Below are 21,112 nucleotides of genomic sequence, written 5' to 3' on the forward strand. Positions count from 1 at the left end.
TTCTCCATTCCTCTTTGTGAATTTGGATCTTTGAATCCTCCCCTTTTCTGTCATTGTTTGCTGAATGTTCATTATTATCTTGCTACAGCAAATATCTTCTTTTGTTTAAGCTTATAATGCCCTGTTCTCTTCCTGCTAGTCACCTTACTTATAGTTATGTATTTTTCTTTTTTTTTTTTTTTTCATTTTGTTTTAGGAGATCTGACCACTTTCGGTATTTCTTCTAAGGCAGGCCTTATATTGAAGAATTCCTTCAATTTTTGTTTGTCTGGATAGGTCTTTATTTTCCCTTCATATCTAAAGGAGAGCTTAGTTGGATACCTTATTCTTGGACAGTAGTTCCTCTCATTTAATAGTTTGAATATTTGATTCCAGTATTTCTGGCTTGTAAGGTTTGTGCTGAGAAGTCTGAGGATAATCTAATGGGTTTTTCTTTATAGGTTACCATCTTCCTTTTCCTGGCTGCTTTGAGAATTCTTTCTTTGTCATTGATTTTTGATAATTTTAGTACAATATGTCTTGGAGAAGGCCTTTTGGGTTTGAGATAATTGGGTGTTCTATTGATTTCTTGAATTCCAAGCTCCAGCTCATTCTTTAGATTTGGGAAAGTCTCATCAACTATTTGTCTGAAAATGCTTTCTAATCTCTACTCCTTTTCCTCCACTTTAAGAATGCTCATTATTCTTATATTCCCTCTTCTGATGATATTAGCTAGTTCTTATATTACTCTTTCATCATTTTTCATTCTTTGGTTTCTCTCTTCTGATTTTTTTTCTAGGTTTTGTCTTTGATATCACTGATCATTTTCTCCATTTAGTCAACTTTATTTACCAAGCTTACTACTTCATTTTTCATCTCTTTCAGATCATCTCTAGAAGATCTATTTGGTTCTTTCTGAAGGTTTCAATCTCCTTCTTAAAAACGCATTCTGATGATCTAGTTGTTTTTTCAATTCCTGAAATTGTTGATATGATTTGTTTCGGATCTCCCTGAGGTTTTTCAGAAGTGTCACCCTGAATTCTGTCATTTAAGTCACACATTTCTATGTCTTTAAGCTTATTTTGTGGAATTTTTCTCTTTCTTTCTCAGCTGACTTGTCATCTTGGTTGTTCATGGTGCTCAATAGACTATTTCTCCATCTCGGCATTAATGGAAGTATATTCTATTTTTTCTGTTTTTTCTTTTTTCTTTGCAGAAAGAAGATTTATTATATAAAGGTCTGTCTTTATTCTGTTGCAAAGAAGGCATTTTTCTTTTGGTTTCCAGCTGGTGGCGTCTAAGCCTCTTGGATCCCTGCTTTATATAAAGTCTCAATAATGCCTTTTTTTTTCCTTATAGATATTCAATTACACTTGCTACCATCAGTCTCAGTCTTTGTCAGTGTTAGTGACAGTTTTAGGTAGTGTTTGCTCAGATTCTCCTGGAGCTCCTGGGTGTTCAGTCTTGAAGGATATGGAGTGAGGGGCCCTCTAGGTTGGGATATGGGGGCTGTGGCTCAGCCTCACATAACCATGGTTAGTAATAATGAACTGTTGTTTCTCTGCTGTCCCCACTTTTCTGCCTTCTTCCCTGATCCCTGGGTACTTCCATCGAGTGAAGCTCAGAGCTCTCTTAGGCAGGGTTGTTCAGGGAAACTGCCCCACCTGCTCTCCTCCTCCTCTTCCTGCAGGGAGCTCTGGCTATGAGAGATAGCTTCTTTGTTTCTCCCAGTGTACCTCCTGACTCCTGGGGTTCTGACCTGTGGTAGCTCTTATGCTCAGATCCTATGCTAAGATGTGCTTGTGTTCAGGTTGGTTGTTTTTTATTGAGTTTTAGATATTCAGCTTATTGTTTTTTTCAAGAGGAGAGATCTGGGGGAAATCTCTCACTTTGCCATGTTTCTCTGAATTCTAATTATTTCATTAAGATAAATTCCTAGTAATGGAATTACTGGATCAAAGAGTTTATTTTTGCAAAATTTCATTCTAAAAAAATTGTTGCAATTAATATTTTACTTTTACCTTATCATCGTTATTGTTAACTCCAATTATTACTATTTCTAAAATATACTATGGGTGAAAAATATCATTACATCTATGTAAATGTGTTTCTCTACTAATTGGTAAAGTTGTTAATAAAGATGCTAATTGGCAATACAAAGCTGGAAGCTGGTTCTGAATTTTTGTTATTTAGGTAATATCCTGCTCAATGATTCACTCATTATAGAATGCTTACAAATAAAACAAGAACACTTGAACTGGTCCTGGAAGCAACATGATTCCAAGCTCTAGATCAAACAAAAACAGCCCAATGTGTCTATAAGATGTCAGGTGACTGGCTGAGTTAAGATTTTCGGTGATGCAAGGTCTATAAAACAGAACCAAATCAGCACCAAATTCTGCCTTGACCTCCTGGGTGGGAAATATGTGCTCATTTGCACATGTGCAGTGTAAGGAAATGTGAGCAGGTTACAAATTGGCCTCTTCAGATATATTCATATATATAGTAATCACACACAAATAATCATTCCTCCTTTCACTAGTCGTGTCAAAGAAGCATGATAGCCTGGTATGGAACAAACATTTAGTCTTTCAGCTAGTTTTTCTGGGAGTGAGGGGTGGGGGTGGGCAAAGTGCGTAAAATACTACATTAAAGTGTTTTGTGTATGATTTTCCCCCCATTTTGTTTTCTTGTAGGGCAAAGAGTGCAAGCTACTTTATTTTTGCCTTGTAAGTCAAACACTGTGTGATTCCTGAAGGAGGAGGTCTTTTGTAATTTCTCACTCTGAAATGGAATCAGATTTAGAAATGTTTTTAGATGACTGACTTTAAATTCATATTATTCAGTTGGTGGAAGTTGCCATGCTTCATGTTATGGAAAATGAAGAAAAGTTGCTCTTGCTTTTCAATGTCAGAGAGCCCTGTACTGTTAGGTTAGAATGGTGCTTTGGTTCTTTGACGGGATTTCAAAATAAATGCTGATATTCTAGTGTCAAAAACTGTGGTGATCTGAACATTAGATTAATAAATTTTGCATCACGCATAGCTGACACTGGGACATTTGGAAAGTGAGCTTTTGTGTAGAATCTGATGATGATAATATAAATCTGAACTTACAGTTGGATCATTTAAGTGGAATGTGAACTAGCAGAGTGAGCTCAGTACAAAGATATAGAACAGAGGACAAAATAGAGACTGTGGTCATGAGGTCAAAGAACCTAAAGGAAAGTGAATTAACACATTTTGGGATTTTACTCTTTGACCATGTTTCCTGCTTTTGAGTTTTCAGAAATGTTACATTCTTTTTGAAAGCTACTCAGGCTGATGAGAAAAATATATATATATATATATATATATATATATATATATATATATATATATATATATATATATACACATACACACACATACATATATTACTGATACTCCTTGGAACATAAATTAATATCTAGAATATTTGAGACTCTTTTGCAATGAGCCAGTCACCACTCCTAATTGTCTCAGCTGAAATATTCATTTTTCTTAAAATACTTTGGGTTTCTCCAGTCAAAATGTTCATTAATTATTCTGATACTAGCAATCCTTACTATCAGCTTTAAGAGAAAATACAGCCTTCTGTCTTTATCTTATTCTTGGGTCACTACAGTTTGAGGTCTCTATTTTCTGCCACTATCATAGTTTCTACAGTGTCTTCTTTCTGAGGAATACCTGATTCTGTGCTACAAAAATAATTTAATTCTCTAGTTCAAATAACTAAAATCTCCATCCCTTTGGTTGCTGTGGAATGGCAAGTATTCTTGCCTCAATGGAACATTTTTAGGGAGCAATTTGAATCAGGTACAGGTAGTGGTATGTGCTCAGTTCTGCCCCGTCAGATTATAGAACAGACTTCTCCTAAGTCTTAAGAAATAGACATGGCATAGTACTTTCCTCTTTTCTATATTTTGCATGCAGACTCAATACATGCTGCTAATGCCAACTAATCTCAGATTGTTAGGTCAATTTTTGTCTTCTAATGAAAACTGTTAACCAGCTTCTTAAAGTGAGGGAATTCTCTCAGAAGTGTTAAGCCTCTTAAAGCTTTCCACTGGTGTTTAGAGTGCTTTCTCCCAGACTTTCTGAGGTCTTCATATGCAAAGGGAGCTGCTTGAACACTGTCATGATCCCCTTATTCCCAAGAAAAGTAGATAGAATCAGGCCTAATTTATCTTTTTATATAGCCTTTGTAAATCCCTTCATGTGCAATTTTAACTTTGCTCCTTGTTCTTCAAGTTTTATCTCTAAATTTCTACACTTCTAATGAAATTATCTTCTTTTAAAACTATTGCTATTTCTTAATGAACTTTGAAGTATTACACATTCTTTTTCAGTTATATGTTGGGTAAATATTAGTGTTTTTCTCTAAGTTAATGTTTAGCTCTGGTGATTTTATTAGGGCCCATACAATCAAGTAAACACTAATTGATTTGTCTTTTCCTTAGAAAGAGGCAACAGCAGAAAGAACTTTAAAATCTGAGAAGCCCAGATTCAGATCATAGCTCTAGCCTTGGCCAAATGACCAAATATCTTTGATAATTGATGATAATTGTATCTATTAGGATTCATTCCTGAAATGAATTATCTTTTAACTAGTAATGAGTAGTTGGATATGACAAATAATAGATTTTTAAAAGTGTTACTTGAGCATTAGTTACTAATAGGACTGTTAATCAGATAAAGCTAAATAACAAAACAGAGTTACATCTCTTTTGGCAACTTGTAAATAAAGATGACTTCAAAATTTATAAAACTTTTAAAAATAAATATATCTGCTATTAACGAGGGTCGGTCATGAGAATTTACAAAAGGTTATAATTTTTGGTTAATTTTTATTTAAAAATATTTCAATCCTTATATGCAAATTTCTGATCAATAACTGGCAGCTATAAACTCATGTAATACGTTATAAACAGTGTCGCAATGTATTGCAATATATTTTAAAAAGGGGGTCAAATATATAGTGATGGAAAGAAATTTAACTTTAGGTGATGAACATGCAAAGCAATATACATATGAGGTATTATTGAATTGTGCATTTGAAACCTATATAATTTTATTAACCAATGTCACCCCAATAAATTTAATAAAAATAAATAAAAATAAAAATAAGCAGGAGCAATAATATTACAAAGGTCATTTTTGGTTTGAGACCCTGGCTTTCCAGCTAAATTGTTTTATTTTTGTTGTTCTTAAGATTCAAATATATGACTGATAGTTGGTTTCCCACACAGATAAAAGAGAAAAGTTTAATTATAAAATATTTTTTAAATTGGAAAATGACATATCTTTTTATTAGAAAGAATGTTTTCCCCAAAAGGCATGATAAGAATTACAAAAATTCCTAGTTCATATTAGCACATGTGGATTTCTTCGAAATTGTGCCAGTGTCTCAGCCTGTAGTAGCCTATGATAAATTTGGCAAAGCTAGTTTTACTGTCATAGTTTTGAGTACTGTTCTAAATAATTATGAGCAGTTCTTACACTAAACCTAATAGCACTAGGCAAGGTTGACAATGTATTCAACTATCTTTTTTGAAAGTTTTTATTTCCTTTCTTAAAACTGAGGAGTTTCAGAACTGAAGAACAGTTTTATTCCCACCTCCATCCCTACAATACAAACAAAGCACTTTTCTAGTTTGAACATCCCTGAAGGCTGCAAAGTAGGAACCAAGAATACTAATAAAAGGGATGAAACGTCAGAAGGAAATAAGAGCCAATGAAACACTTTCTTTTATAGAGAATGAGATCACAATTAAATGTATACAAATGAGGTTTATAAGTGGAGAACAAATCTCCTTTGAAGACATAGGCCCTTTGGGATTTCTAAATCAAGAACATGCTTTGATGGTTTATTGAAAGCTCATATTTTCTCCTCAGTTATTGTGACATTTATATTGTGAATTATAGGGGTGTTTAATATACCCTGAAAAATAGATAGCATAAATTGAAGGGAAAATAAAAGGAATCTGCAGCTTAATTCAATCAGTGACTCAGAATAGATAATGTGGCAGGTTTAATTTTGATACAGAACAATTATGTAGGAATTTGTAACAAAGGTTACTTTGAAATTCTAAATCAGAGGACAACTGTTTTTTCAATTCAAACATTTTGGGCTAAACTCTCTCCATCTCCCACGATTCACTGAAAAATGCATCACGACAAAATCCAGTGCTCAAATAATTCAAGTTAAACTTAGTTTTCTAAACAGGGGATGGCTGGATGCCACCTGGGCTTTGGCACGCTTGGTTGTGTAGTTGGTCCAAGTGTGTTTTGTGTACCCAAATTGTCTCTAGCCATTTAACATACCATCCTTTCTCTAGATCATATTTTGATAGGAGAGTTAATTTATCCCTTAAAGCAATAGTGAATGAATTTATTCTCAGTGTGACAAGCAGTTATTGATCAGAAATTTGCATATAAGGATGTAAAAATAATAGAACGTTGTATTTTTTTCTTACTTTGGGTATTTTGTTTGTACTCAAGAAAACCCAGCCTGGGGTTGAGATTTCAACTTAACATTTTTCTTGCTTTTCTTTTTGTCTGTACTACTTGAGGAAGTAGAAGGACTTGGGAAGCTTGATCTTAACAATACCCATTCTAAAATGTTTAATGATATAAAGATATAAAGATATGTAGGCAAAGTTAAGGTACTAATGATTAGGGCTTCAACATATGAATTTTAGGGGAACACAGTTGAGTTCATAATATACTTTTTGAGTCATCTCAGAAGTGAGATGCATTTGATTAGATGTATTAGTGGCTACTGTAGCCAGTTACCACTAATCTGATGATTTAACACACAGAAATATATTTTCAGATTTCTGGAAGCCAGAAGTCCAAAATCACAGTGTCAGCAGTGGCATGATCCCTCTGAAGTTCTAGTGGGAGAATCCTTTCTTGTCTCTTCAGACTTCTGGCAGCTCCAGTCATTCTCTGGCTCCTGTCTACATCACATAAAACTCTGCCTGTTTCTTCATGGACTTCCCCTCTTTGTTCACATCTTCTCCACTTCTGTCTCTTGTGAGAGTACTTGGCATTGGATTTTAGCTATATATCTGTGCATAGATTATGCCCAAAGTGTTTTCAGACCATAGTTGGAAAACATGGTAGTAAGTATGTATGAACTGCTACCATTGTTTTCTGGAGATATTCCTGGTTTTGTGATTGATAACTAATTCAAACTCGTATATTGGGAATTAAGACTTGTAGATTGCAGATTAGTACTTTATACCAACTATAAAATAGCATACTGAGATTTATTAAATTTTGCCGATTGTACTATCATTCTGTTGTTTCTCTAGTGAAATACAAACTTATTTATGACAGATTATTAATACAACAGTAGCACAGGAATGATAAGTGATAATACTAAAGGGTTTATATGTTCTTTTTGGCATAAAATATATATATTGAAATATTCTAGGCGGTTCCTTTATAGATAGTCCAGAAATATACTCATTACTATTAGATAATATCATAATATCATTACATTGTTAAAATATTTTTTCTCTCATGGAGATTTCGTTATAGCAAAACCTAGAGCAACCAGAAAGCTGGTAAAGAGTTACTTTAATAGAATTTTCTAGTTAATTGACTATTGAGTAGAAAGTCCAATTAGTTTTTAACATTTACTAATATTTCTAAACATTTAAAATATTTTTCTTTACCTCATTAAATTTAACAGAGTTTATACAATTTAGATTTTTCTTTATGTACAAGTGTTTCTATACAGGGCTTTGTTTAGAACTTCAGTAACAGTTATCCAATGAGAAACTATAGAATGGGTATGGCCCCAGAAATTGTTGAAAGAGTATAATTCTCTCTTTTTAAAATAATTGCTGCATATGAGCTTTTTCAGTTTTAATTTTGCTTCAATCTTATAAAGGTAGAGTTATTAGAAATCTGATTATTTGGATCAGGTAGACTATATCAAAGATGGATTACTTGAAATTTACTGCAAAAACAGCTTTAATATTTAGCTCAATGCACTACACTTAATAGAACTACCATAAACATGTTGAGTGCATAAATAAATGATGACTACAATTCCTTTTAATATCACATTGCTCAAGTATTGATAGTGAAAGAAGAAGAATTTGTATCCTTTCCCTCCTTGTCATTCTGCTTATTCAGAGTAAGATCTACTCTTATTTATAGATTCATTGTTACTATTAGTGTTAGACCAAATCATTCATTCAACAATATTTATTGAGTACCTACTATCTCCCCAATGCTATTTTAGGAATTGAGAATCTGTCAGTGAAAAAAAAATTAAATAAAAACACATTATATAAATAAATTATGTGTGTGTTTGTGTGTGTAAATGTTCAATAAGTGCTTCAAGAAAGTCTCCTCTCTAAAGAAAATAATAACAAGCAATATAAGTACTATGAATAGGCTATTTTCATTCTTTGAAATATCTCAAAATGGACTTATTTATACATATAGAATTTTTTTTATTTTATGTCGTTACAATAAATAGTCAATTGAAAGGCTTAATATTATAATCTCAAAATGAGCTAAATTCCTGTTTTATTAAATGGATCGATCATTCCTAATGAAATAGATTTACTTATGTATCTATATAGACATAAACTATTTTTACTGCTCTGGGATGTGGAAAGTGAATGATGATCCTCAATAGGAATTTTTACCTACTGGAATTTAGTATGTGATAGTATAGTCAGACAGCTGGATGTATACTAGAAAATTTTAATGTGTGCTTAGGATGCCTAGATTTATATTATATGAGCATATGTGTGTGTGTTTGTGTGTGTGTGTGTGTGTGTGCATGTGTGTGTGTGTCCCTATGTCTTTTCCTATCTCTATGGCTACATGCTACCCCTCTCCAAGAGCCTGTTTTAACTGGTACTTCTGTATGTGAATCCTCATAACAGTCATCAGAATGACATTCCTTACTAGCCTGCTTTTCTAGTGTGTTCTTCATGCTGGTTGTAACAAGCCTCTTCCCACCTCCATAGTCTTCTAGAGCATCTTGTGAAGCATGCTTTCCTCTACAAATTATAGTTTAATCTTGAAAATCCCTTTGGGTTTTTCTCATTTCTTTCATTCTGGGGTTGTCATTTTTTGTTACTGCAAACACATGTTCTCAAAATGCACATTACAGCTTATTTGGCTTGGTTTGGGAGTTTTGCATACTTTCCCCTTTTCTTATGCAAGCACTGCCATGGCATACTTTTAGTACCACAGATAAAACAGAAGAAATAATACTCTATGTGCTTTAAATTCGGGTATTTTTTTCCTGACAAATCATCTGAATGGTCCTCTCAATTTTATTATTGGATTATGATAAACCATCAGAAACTATGCATTTGGCCAAATTTTTCTTGACATCTCTCTAACCTCATCCCCTGTAGAATATATTTCACTGAGTAGCATTTTGGATTTTTTCCTGGAGTTTGAGTAAGGAGCAAATATGAGAAATGGAACCTATTCCTTCACTTTCTGTTAGAATTTTATGAACAATTATCATCCACAACATAAAGAGATACGGAGAAAAAATATCAACTGCATCTTGGATAACTATAATATTGTAGTATCTAATTTTCTTTCCAAATAATGGTGTGGAATAAGATAGAATACTGAAAAAAAGATAACAAATAAAGCTATCTGACCCCTAATCTGTTCCTTGATGTACTAATTGTTGTTGTTATAAATGTGATGACAGAAGGATTCTCTATATTATGTTGATCCTTTTCACCCAGGGAGGCTTCATTTAAACTAAGTACACTTTCTTTGTTTGAAAGAATTATAGTGTTAATGATAAAGGTAAATGTATAGAATTCATGCTTGGATAGCCTGATGCACCAAGTATGGTCCTAATCTCTGGACCAGATGTATTGATTTGGAAACCTATTGAGCAGAATTTTAAGAGATACTAAGAAACAGTCTACATAAGTTCTTTTGACCCAATATATTTAGTTGTGGTCACATTATATTTGATACCATACAAAGAGAGGGCAAAGAGCACCAACAAGTTGGACTGCTATAAGAAAAGTCTGTGAGCTAAAGTAAAAACTACTTTTTATTCCCTGAAACTAGATTTGAGAAATCTGCTGTGGCCAATTAGAAATGTGGTTATAAAAATCAGATTTAACATGTCCAAAAGGAGGAGAGGTTGAAGATAAGCAGTTAAGGCCTATTTAAAACCTTTAAAATTATATGAATGATGTGCCTTCATAAGAGAGAATATAGAAGATACAAATAAGCACAAACATCTCCTTACAAAGTTATTAATATTCCAGATATATCCATAGATATTTAAAGTATGAAATTTTATTTCACTAAAATGATATCAGTATTAATTTTCTATGGCTGCCATAACAAATAGAAAGAACTGCGTGCCTTAAAAATAGAAATATATTTCTCATTGTCTTGGAAGCTAAAAGTCCAAGATCAAGGTTGGCAGGTTTTATTTCTTCCGAGGTCTCTTTCCTTAGCTTGCAGATGGTCACCTTCTCACTCTTTCCTCTGTGTGCAGGCATGTGTGTGTCCTAATCTCTTTTTATAAGGATACTGGTTATATTCAATTAGAGCAAACATATATGACTTCATTTTACTTTAATTGCCTCTTTAAAGCCCTGTATCCATTCTGAAATACTGGGGATTAGCACTTCAACATATGTATTTTGTGTGGGGGGAGCAATTCAGGCCACAACAGTATCAAACCATATCTACTTATTTAAAACCTGCTTTTTTCACTTAGCATCATAACAGAAACACCATTCTGTGTCAATAAATATACAAATTATCTAAAGTTGTGTGTTTAATGGATGTAGATGCTTCTACTGCATATGTAACCTAGTGAATTGAACCAGTTCCATTATTGCTCTACTATTAAATATAAGTGGTTTCAATTTCTTTTTTTTTGCTATTTTAAACAATGCTTCAGTGAATAGCCTTGTAACAAGGTCTTGTCACATAAGTTCCACTATGTTCAGAGCTTAATTTTCTTGAAGTGGGGCTCCTGAGGCAAAGGATAAAAGGTTTCAAAAACTTTTGATACATTTTTTAGATCACCAAAAGATTATTGTTTGAATTTACAATTCTTTGCCAGTGTGGTTGAGCTCTTTGTTCATTCTATTGACCATTTGTAACTTTTTTGTTAATAGTCTATATTTTCTGCTCATTTTAATGTCTACATTTCCTGAATTCAATTTTTTATATTTAACCTCTTTTTATCTAGAATTTCTTTTATTTTGCTTAATTTTTTTCAAACATGGTCTATTGGATAATTTTTTCTACAATACAACTATTTTATGTTTCTGGGCTTTTGTTTGTTTTTTATTTTTTCTTACATATTTTCTACATGTCATGTTGGTATTATATATATGGTAGTATAAACCCACTTATATTATTCTCTTCCAAAATTTCTTACACATTTAATATTATATATAAATTTGAGTAGCCTTGTGTTAATTTCTAGACAATAAAATTCCAATTTGTTCTTTTTATATCAAACTGTCCTGTGGATCTAAGATTGGATTTAGGCTAATTATTATTTTTCCCTTTTGGCACTCAATTTAAGATTCTTTAAAAATCTGTCACCCTATTTTTTTATGTGAGTGGATCATATGTTTATATAATTATGAACTAGATCTTAAGTTGTTGACCAAAATGTTGTTGGTGCTTAGTTGAATACATATATATAGGTTTTCAGATTTAAAAAGGGCTTTATTCTTTTCTTTGACATCCCTCCCACATTTATCCTACTTTTCTGCAAATCAGAAAAGTTACCAAGTTACCAAGATTGAGTGTCATATATTAACGTATAATATCTTCTTCTTAATTACAAGCAATCTTTTTGACATAGGCCTAATTTCAAATAGACTTGCTTACTTTTAAAGAATATTTTTTAGGAAGTTATACATTCTTCTCCTCACATTCTATGTTCGAAATTTTAGAATGTGCATTTTATACAACACATTTTCCCCAGAATACATCTCCTTATTCTTCTATGATCCACAACCTGGCTAATTCCTGTTTATCATCTTTGGGGAAGTCTCTCCTGACCACTAACACCTCTAAGACACATATACTTCAGGTCTCTATAACATCATACTGTACTAATTTTACTTTAATTAGCAATTTATACACTAGACTATAAGCTCCATGAATACTAAGACTTAACTAAATTGTTCATTGTTGTAGACCTTGAACTGAATGTTTGGTATAAAGTATGTGGCAATAAACAAATAAAATACTGAGAATATAGTAATATTTTACTTTAAGTCAAATATCTGATAGCTAAATACAAGCACTTAACTCCTTTGTGTGTGGCTTGTACATGTGTATGTTTGATTCTGGGGTTGAGGGAGAATAGTGAGATTCAAGTTTGCCTATAGTTCCCTCAGTGTACTTAATGATGAATTTACATGTAATTAATAAATTTTAGCATCTTTGCCCATTGAAGTGGCTGAGAAGGAGAAAAGTCATTCTCTCTAGTAGTGTCCTTATGCAGAAAGGAACAATCCCTGGATTTGATGGAAGAATCGAGAGCAAAGGAATTTAGTACATGAAAATGAATTAGAGCTTTGCACAGATCACCATTCTATGCTCCACCTTTCCACCCTACAATCATTAAGATGTTTTGTAAGACATCGTTGAGTTCATTTGGGGCCAGATTTCAATGTTATTATATTGTAGATGACTCTGAATTTTGTTTATATTTTTTTCTCATCGCTGTAGATTTATGTATATGTCTTTGAAAACATCAAGTCTGTTAGACTGGAAGCACTACTCTTATCCTTGCTGAGCATTGTGGTGCTTGTTCTGGTTAAAGAATTGAATGAACAGTTTAAAAGGAAAATTAAAGTTGTTCTTCCTGTCGATTTAATTTTGGTAAGTATGAAATCAACATTTAGCATTCCATCCTACAATGTTTGCCAGTTGTTGGGGGTACCTGCAGGGGATCACTACATTGTCTACTGTAACCCACAACCAGTCCTGTCTCTCATTAAAATAGGGCTATATATTTGTGTGGCTATATATTAATTTAAGAACAGGAATCATTTTGAGTCAATAATTTTAAAAAGAAGGCATGCATGTTTTTAATTTACACAGCGTTTCTCCATATTCTCATATTTTTTTACACAAATAAGAGAACATATAGCCTAAGATTTGAATAAAGATGAGGATGAGACTCAAAAGATCTGTCATGATTTTCCTTAAAGCAATAAAAAGTGATACTAAATTCTATTGATGTGGCATCTGTAGGATATGCATAGAAATATTATCAATTTATAAATGTCCGTTAATGATTGGTAGATTTATTAACTCTTCTTTTAATGACCTAATTTTGCTTTATTGAAAAGCTGCTCATGATTTTCACTGGCCAGGGCCGCCTATCTAAGATATTTTTTTGTTGTACCTAGCAAAGCAACAAATCATACTTTGCTCCTAAAATTAATGGCATTAAAAAATACATTAAAAAATTTTAAGACCCTCCCCGGGAACATTTAACTAAAAGCATTAAGGAAATGTTAATACAACCATAATCTACTAAATTACTTATCATTAGTTTGTTTTAGTTTTTTTTAATGGTCTTTAGGTTATACATGCATATGACAAGTTGTATCTAAATAATTTCACTTATCGAAATATCTGGTTAGCACATTAAAACCTGTCTCTAGGGCTATGACCCATTTCTGTAGAACTGAGATAGATGGCCTTTTTCCATTTTCAATAAGGGTCAGATATCTTATGGCTATAGTACATCTTCTTTTAGAGCTCACAATATTTTCTGAGCTCATATAAATATTTTATGAAAATTATTAGCAATTAAATATATTAATTGGCTTAGTAATTTTTTAATATATTAATACTTCTAACCTAATAACCTGAATTTTTAACTACTACCTCACTTAGAAAATACTATAATATCATAATATTTATAAATTTTAACAGTATTACTTGTAATGTTTTGTTATCTTTTTAAAAAATCCTCAAGTGTATTTTGCTTTTTAAATCTATTTAATGTTTTACAAATCTCTGCAAATCCAGTAAATATCACTGCAGAGAACAGAAAAACTTATAATATAATATTATTGGACATTAATTATTAGAATATTTCTTATTTTGTTAGTGTGATTTTGCCATACTATTTTTCCAGCTATGAATATTATAAATTTGTACTTTAAATAGATAATTGCTATGTCTCTTTTTATCAAAAATATATAGTATATAAATAGTTGTAAGTTGATATTAAGCTGATAACATAACCATTTAAAATTTCTAGTACCTATTACAATTATCAGAAGAATGAAAGGGGTTTGTGAAAATGGTGGAAAACATTAGGGTGGCATGGCTGGTAACAAAAAGGCTGAACAGCTTTAATACACATTTAAAAATGATTAAAGATACAGGAAGAGAACATGTGATCTTACCTGTCATATATTCTATGTCATATATCATATAATGGAGTGTAGAGCACCTGAGACTTCATGGAGTATATTTTACATCAAGATACAGCAAAAGCTCAAAATTTTAAAATATTTAAGGAGAATACAAATTATTATTGATTACTAATCTATTTAGGAATGTTGATGCAATATTTCATCAATATTTTATAAAGCATTCCTTCATGTCACAAAAGACAAGTATTTAGGTTGGATTGTGATGTCTGCACACACACACACACACACACACACACACACACACACACACACCACTCAAATAGTCTATATTTTGCTCTCCTTCAAAATTAAACATATTTGGGTTGACATATGGTAGGATATTTTAAAAAGATATTATTGAAATGTCATTTAATTTTTGAGACTACAAATTAAGTGCTCTTAAATCTCAGAGAGATTTTTGATTTTTAAAAATTTCTAGTTTTTAAAAATCTGTACAACTACCGCATTACTCTTGATAATCATGAGACACATGAAAAATTTTTACTTTTTAAAATAGTTTTTAAAAATACCTTTAAAATAGTAATAATTTTTTTCTTTTTTTTCAAATGGGAATGCACAGATTATTGCTGCATCATTTGCTTGCTATTGTACTGATATGGAAAACACATATGGATTAGAAGTAGTTGGTCATATTCCAAAAGGGTAATGTAGCCATTTTTCTTACTTTTTTGCTTATTTGTTTTTGATAGAGGAAGAGATTGGTGGTAAGTGGTATGGATTTTCTTTCAAAAGCCCTGTATGGACAAAATTCTAATTAATTTTTATTTTTAAATGATAAAATCAATACACATATAGAGAAATAGTAACTTCTTAGACTGCTTATCAATAACTAGGAAAGTTGATAACTATTTTATACAGTATTACTTCATGTCAAAGATTTGGAAATTTACAGGGATATTATTTCAAAAAAAATGGAGGACATTGACCTTCCAAATTAGAGTCATGCTCTGGAATTTAGTCTTCCCCATTTCACACAAATATTCTAATGACTATTTTTATTTTACTTGAAACATAGTAAAAGTACACATGCATTATCTGAAATAGCAAACCTATAGGCCTGGGTGGTAGATAATAGTGAGGGAGAGGGTGCAGTGGAGAAGAGGGCATGGTTCTCTATCTGTCTTAAAGCCTTCCCCTGTACACTAAGGGGAAGGTTAACAAGAAGTGTTCACTTTAAAGGGCAAGAGATTGTTTCAAATATAGCCTGAAAGAAAACAGAGACGTTTTTTGGAAAGAAGGGGAGCGTTATGGTTTATTTCTTTTTAATGGACTGTATATACACTAATATTTATAAATTTGGGGCAAAATTATAGTTGTTGAGTCCTCTGTATTTTTATTTTACAGTCCCAAATTTTGGTTTCTAACTACATTAAAATGGAGGAACAGTGGAAAAATTTCAGAGATTAAAAAGACAAAAAAATCTTGTCGAGTAAAAAAAAAAATAGTGTAGATGATAGAGGCTTTGGTCATCCCTCTTGCTACCAAATCAAAGTTGTGACAGAAACACAGAGCAAACAGCATGCAACGTCACCTGGGACTTAGATGAACAAGCCCTATAACTAAGGAGAGAAATAAGAAACCACCCTGCAAGAGGTAGGGTGGGGTGAGGATGCAAGGCTGCCAATTCCATGTGGCTGAGTGGAACAGAGGCTGTGGCAGCAACAGCCAGCAACTGCTGACATCTCTTAAAGGGACCGCGTTCACAACCAGTCTTTCATGGCGACGGACATGCTTGTCTGAGCACCAGCATCAAATAGGCTGTGTGAGAGGCACCAGGTACTTACAGGGATCACTGAGTTGTTGGAGTAGGGGCTGGAGGTGAAGATCTCTACTAAACAGAAGTACCAACGGTATCCATTGTTCCTTTGTTGAGCCCTTTCCACTCCCAGCGTGCAGACCCAGCACCACCATAGCTGAGACATCATCAAACTGGATAACAGAGGTCGCTGTGCCCAGGGGATCCCTGAAACTCTACCTCCCCCAACTCGTGGCCCCACTCAAGCTACATCCAAATATATCTTTGGCAAGTCCAGTGCTCCCTGATGAGCAGAACCAAGATTCACACTAGGCAGCTGGCCTTGGTTTCTGGTGTGACCTCTTGAGGCAACTATAAGCACAACATTTGTGGATTGCTTGCTGAATCTTAACAGGTGGCCCTAGAGGGCACAGGCTGGGGCTAAATTTGGCCTGCAGCTGAACCTCTCTCAGGACTGTGCTACTGAACATCTAATACACAAAGCCACACTATTAAGACCAGGAGACTTAGGAACTTTGTTTAGTACTTAGAAACAGACACAGAAAAGCAGCCAAAATGGGAAGATAAAGAAGAAGAAACCATATGAGAACAGAACAGAGATCCAAGAATAATGGAGTCAAGCAATCTAAGATGCAGTTAAAAATACTGGTTATGAAGATGCTCAATGAACTTAGGGAAAGTGTAGATGAACTCAGTAAGAAGTTTAACAAAGAGATAAAAAAACATAAAAATGGAAATGGAAATTAGAAAAGGGAACCATTCAGAAATGAAGAACGCATTATCTGGGACAGATAATCATTGGACAGAATCAACAGAGTGGATAAAGAGGAGGCTCGAACCACTGATATAGAGGATGGGGGGCCAAGGGCACTCAATCAAAATGGCAAGGAAAAAGAAGCCAAGACTATAATAATTTAAGAAGCCTATGGGACACTATTAAATGTAAAAATATCCATGTCATCGGGGTACCTGAGGGAAAACAAGAAGTTGAAGAGCTATTTAAAGAAATAATGATGGAAAACCTCCCTCTTCTGGTGAAGGTGATAGACATACAAGCCCAGGAAGCACAGAGAGTCTCAAAAAAGATGAACCCAAAGAACCCCACATCAAGACACATCATAATTAAAATGCCAAAGGTTAAATACAAAGAGATAATCTTAAAAGCAGCGAGAGAAAAGCAGTTAGTTACCTACAAAGGAGTACCCATAAGACTGGCAGCTGATTTTCCAAAAGAAATCATGAAGGACAGGCACAAAATATTCGACATGATGAAAACCCAAGATTACAACCAAGAATTCTTTATTTAGCAAAGCTATCATTTAGAGTCGAAGAATAGATAAAGAGTTTCCCAGACAAAAATAAGCTAAAGGAATTTATCGACAACAAGCCAGTATTATAGGAAATGTTGGAGCAACTTTTTAATAAGAAAAAACATGTATCAAAAACAAGAATAAAGAAGATAATAACTACATTCCTATCAACAAGTACCTCAAATGGAAAAGTATTAAGTGCTCCAACCAAAAGACAGAGTGGCTGAATGGATAAGAATTCAAGACCCTCACACATGCTGCCTATAAGAGGCTCACTTCAGATTAAAAGATATACATAGACTAAAAAGAAGGGGATGGAAAAAGATATTGCCTTCATGGACCTAGAAGGTATTGCACTGAATGAAATGGATTGGATAGAGAAAGACAAATATTACATGATTTCACATACATGTGGAATCTAAAGAACAAAATCAACAACAACAACAACAACAACAATGACAACAAAAGGAGTAATAAACTCATAGATACAGAATATTTTGAGGGATACTAGATGGGAGGGAGTTTGGAAGGACAGAAAAAAAGGCAAAGAGATTAAAAGGTACAAATGGATAGTTGCAGAAAAGACATGTAGATGTAAAGTGTAGCATGGAGAAGATGATTAATATTATTGTAATGAATATGTAAGGGGAAGAGCAGTACCAGATTTAGTGGGGTGATCGCTTTGTGAGTTTTGTGGATCTCTGATCACTAGGCTGTGCAACTGAAACTGATATATTATTGTATGCCAACTATAATTGGAAAAAAAAACTCATTGAATTGCGCAATGTGAATACAAGCAGCTAATTGTCTATTAGATTTCAATAAATTCAGAAAGAAAAATAAAATAAAATATAAAAAAGTTCTTATCACAACAGAAAACTAAAAAAAATCTGTCTTGAGCCTTTGTGTAGTTATAGGCTAATGATGACTATCTGAATCAAGTTTGGTTTTCTTGAGGGTTATCTACCTTTTCACCTTAAAAAATTAAGTTTATTGTTTTTCCTAGGTCAACTTATTGTTATTAATAATTAAGCAAGCTCAATTTTCATGAAACAAAAATTCTTACGCTTTGAAATGGTAGCACTTTTGTATAGCATATATTTTAGGATCTGTAATGATACAAATTAATTTGTTTTAGAAATAAACTTTTGCAAGTGGGTAGAAAAATCATGCCTCTCCTCCATCTGCTCTAATTCTCCCTTACTTTGAGTGTTGCCTTTCCAGCCCCAGGAAACAGAGAAAGAGCATGACATTGAAATTAGATGGAGCTGAGATTGAATCCCAGCTCTACAATTTAATCTGTCATTTAGATACATTACCTAACCTTTCTTAAAATGTTTTATCCTTTACACAGCTAATATGAAAGAGCATTCTACTTACATACTAGGTTTTAAATCAACTTTAATTCTCTTCCCTTTTTCTTCTATTTTTCCCCAGAAGGATTTTTTTTTTTTTTGAGGGGAAGTAAGTCTCCCAAAGCATCTTTGGGGGATAAATTGATGATGATACTTTGTTTGGCTCAAGTGATTTTCAAAAGACAATAAGACAATGACCAGGTATTAGTTAAAAGAAATATTTTAAATAGTTCTTTAAAACTGAGAAAGAGTTAAGTGTGGTCCCATGTTTTGCAACAGAGGGTAGATGAACCTTTATGCATATTTTTCTTAACACATGTGATACATAGTTAAGCGTGCTGTGAAAGGATCACATTAAAAGCATAATGAAGATTTTGAACTCAATAGAAAATTTAGGGATTAAATCGAAAATTGTAGCTCATAGTCAACTAGTGTTTGCATACAGTATGATAGTATTCGAGGCTGGGAATACAGTGTCTAATGCCAGCCAAATAAATATTTGGAAAGTTTCAAATAAAAGTAATTTCTAGATGTGCTTTTGTTCTGATTCAGGAAATTTTTGTCTAGTCTGAGTTTCTAAAACATAACCTGAATTCCTTGGGTGTAAATGACCAATGCATGGAGTTGTCCCTGTGGTGTTCCTTGTGATTTTGCTTTTCTGCTAATTAGTGTTGAAAAGAAAAGGCTTCCAAGGACATAACTGCTTGGTTTTCTCATGGTTATTTTACTTATTCTATGTCAACTTCAGAGTCATTACCACACTCGAATTCATTGCAAGTTGTTACAGAAATTTCATGAAAGTTGATGGTTTCATTATAATATTTCTTTTCACAGAATTCCTCCACCTAAAGCTCCTTCAATGAATGTCCTCTCTGCAGTAATCACAGAAGCTTTGGGAGTGGCACTTGTAGGCTATGTGGCTTCACTGGCTCTTGCTCAAGGATCTGCCAAAAAATTCAAATATTCAGTTGATGATAACCAGGTGGAGTATGCCTAAGCCCTTCTCCACAGCTATTGTATCATTGTACTGTGTATTCCAACATACTAAAAATGTTGAACTTATGAAAAATATAACTTGCCTAACTGTTTAGAAAGAATGGGTAGAACAAAACAAAAGACAAATCCCTAAATCATTCAAAGAAAGCTAAAAATCTGGCCTTCATGGGTTGGTGTGTAATTTTATTTTTAGAAAAAGAGACATCTTGATTTTCTTTTTAATTTGCTTCTGGGAGAGTATCTAAATATATTTTTCATTGCATACTTTGAAAAATTATGGCTTTTAAAGTGCATTAGGTCTGCAGAAGCAGCTGCAGAATCCTGGTTACAAACACCAATTACCTCTGTCTAAATCTCACTCTAATACTATGTGTCTATAATTGTTTCTATGCTCCAGTTTTGACATCTGTAGAAAAGCAGTTTCATTCATTCAACAGATGTGTATTGATCCTCACTAATGTACCAGGCACTGGTCTAGGAACGGGGGATATAATAGTGTACGACACAAGTCATGTCTTTCCTAATCTCAGAATCTCCCAATGGCTTCCTATGGTACTTATATAAAAAGCCTCTTAACCAAGATTTACTGTATAAAGCCCTACATGTCTTGCCAACATCCCTTTTTGTCTCTGATATCATATCCTTTTTATATTCTGTTCTAGTCACACTTACTGCTTTGCTTATTCTTGAACCTACTAGTCATGTTTCTAGCTCAGGACATTTGCATTTGCTTTTCCCTTTTCCGGGAACTGTGTTTTCTCAGATATTTGCGTGCCTCCTTTGTTCAAATGTTTCTTTCTTAGAGAGGCCTTCATTGGTAAGCTAAAGTATTAAACTCTAGATTTCTCACTCCCTCCTCCGCTTTACTTACCATATTCATCTTATTTATGATCAGCCTTCCCTCACTAGAAGGCCAGTTCTGTAAGGGCAGGAATGTTTGTGTTGCTTACTGGCAACAAGAGAGGCAGGAAAACATTAGGTTTTTACAATAATCCAGGTGAAATTTGTTGACTTGGACCAGGATGTAGCAATTGAAGAAATGAAAAGTAGACAGATTCTGGATTGTATATGGATGCCACCTGGGAAAAAGGGAAGGGGTCAAGAATATTGTTATGTGCTGCTTAATGACAGGGATACATTCAGAGAAATATATTGTTAAGCAATTTTGTTGTTGTGCAAATATGACAGAGTGCACTTACAGAAACCTAGATAGTATAGTCTACTACACATCTAGGCTATATGG

At 33.3% G+C, this 21,112-nt stretch overlaps 1 protein-coding gene across 1 annotated transcript in view; it reads left to right on the forward strand.

Moving 5' to 3' along the window:
* SLC26A7 (solute carrier family 26 member 7) overlaps nt 1–21,112 on the forward strand; it is a 131,023-nt gene that overhangs the window by 52,670 nt on the left and 57,241 nt on the right. Inside the window, exons 5-7 of the mRNA XM_011384815.2 lie at nt 12,726–12,878; nt 15,012–15,094; nt 19,708–19,855. Of these exons, the coding sequence (XP_011383117.1) occupies nt 12,726–12,878; nt 15,012–15,094; nt 19,708–19,855 (384 nt within the window). The remainder of the gene's footprint in view (nt 1–12,725; nt 12,879–15,011; nt 15,095–19,707; nt 19,856–21,112) is intronic.

The sequence above is a fragment of the Pteropus vampyrus genome, unplaced genomic scaffold (assembly GCF_000151845.1).
Source record: "Pteropus vampyrus isolate Shadow unplaced genomic scaffold, Pvam_2.0 Scaffold627, whole genome shotgun sequence".
Taxonomy (NCBI): Eukaryota; Metazoa; Chordata; class Mammalia; order Chiroptera; family Pteropodidae; genus Pteropus; species Pteropus vampyrus.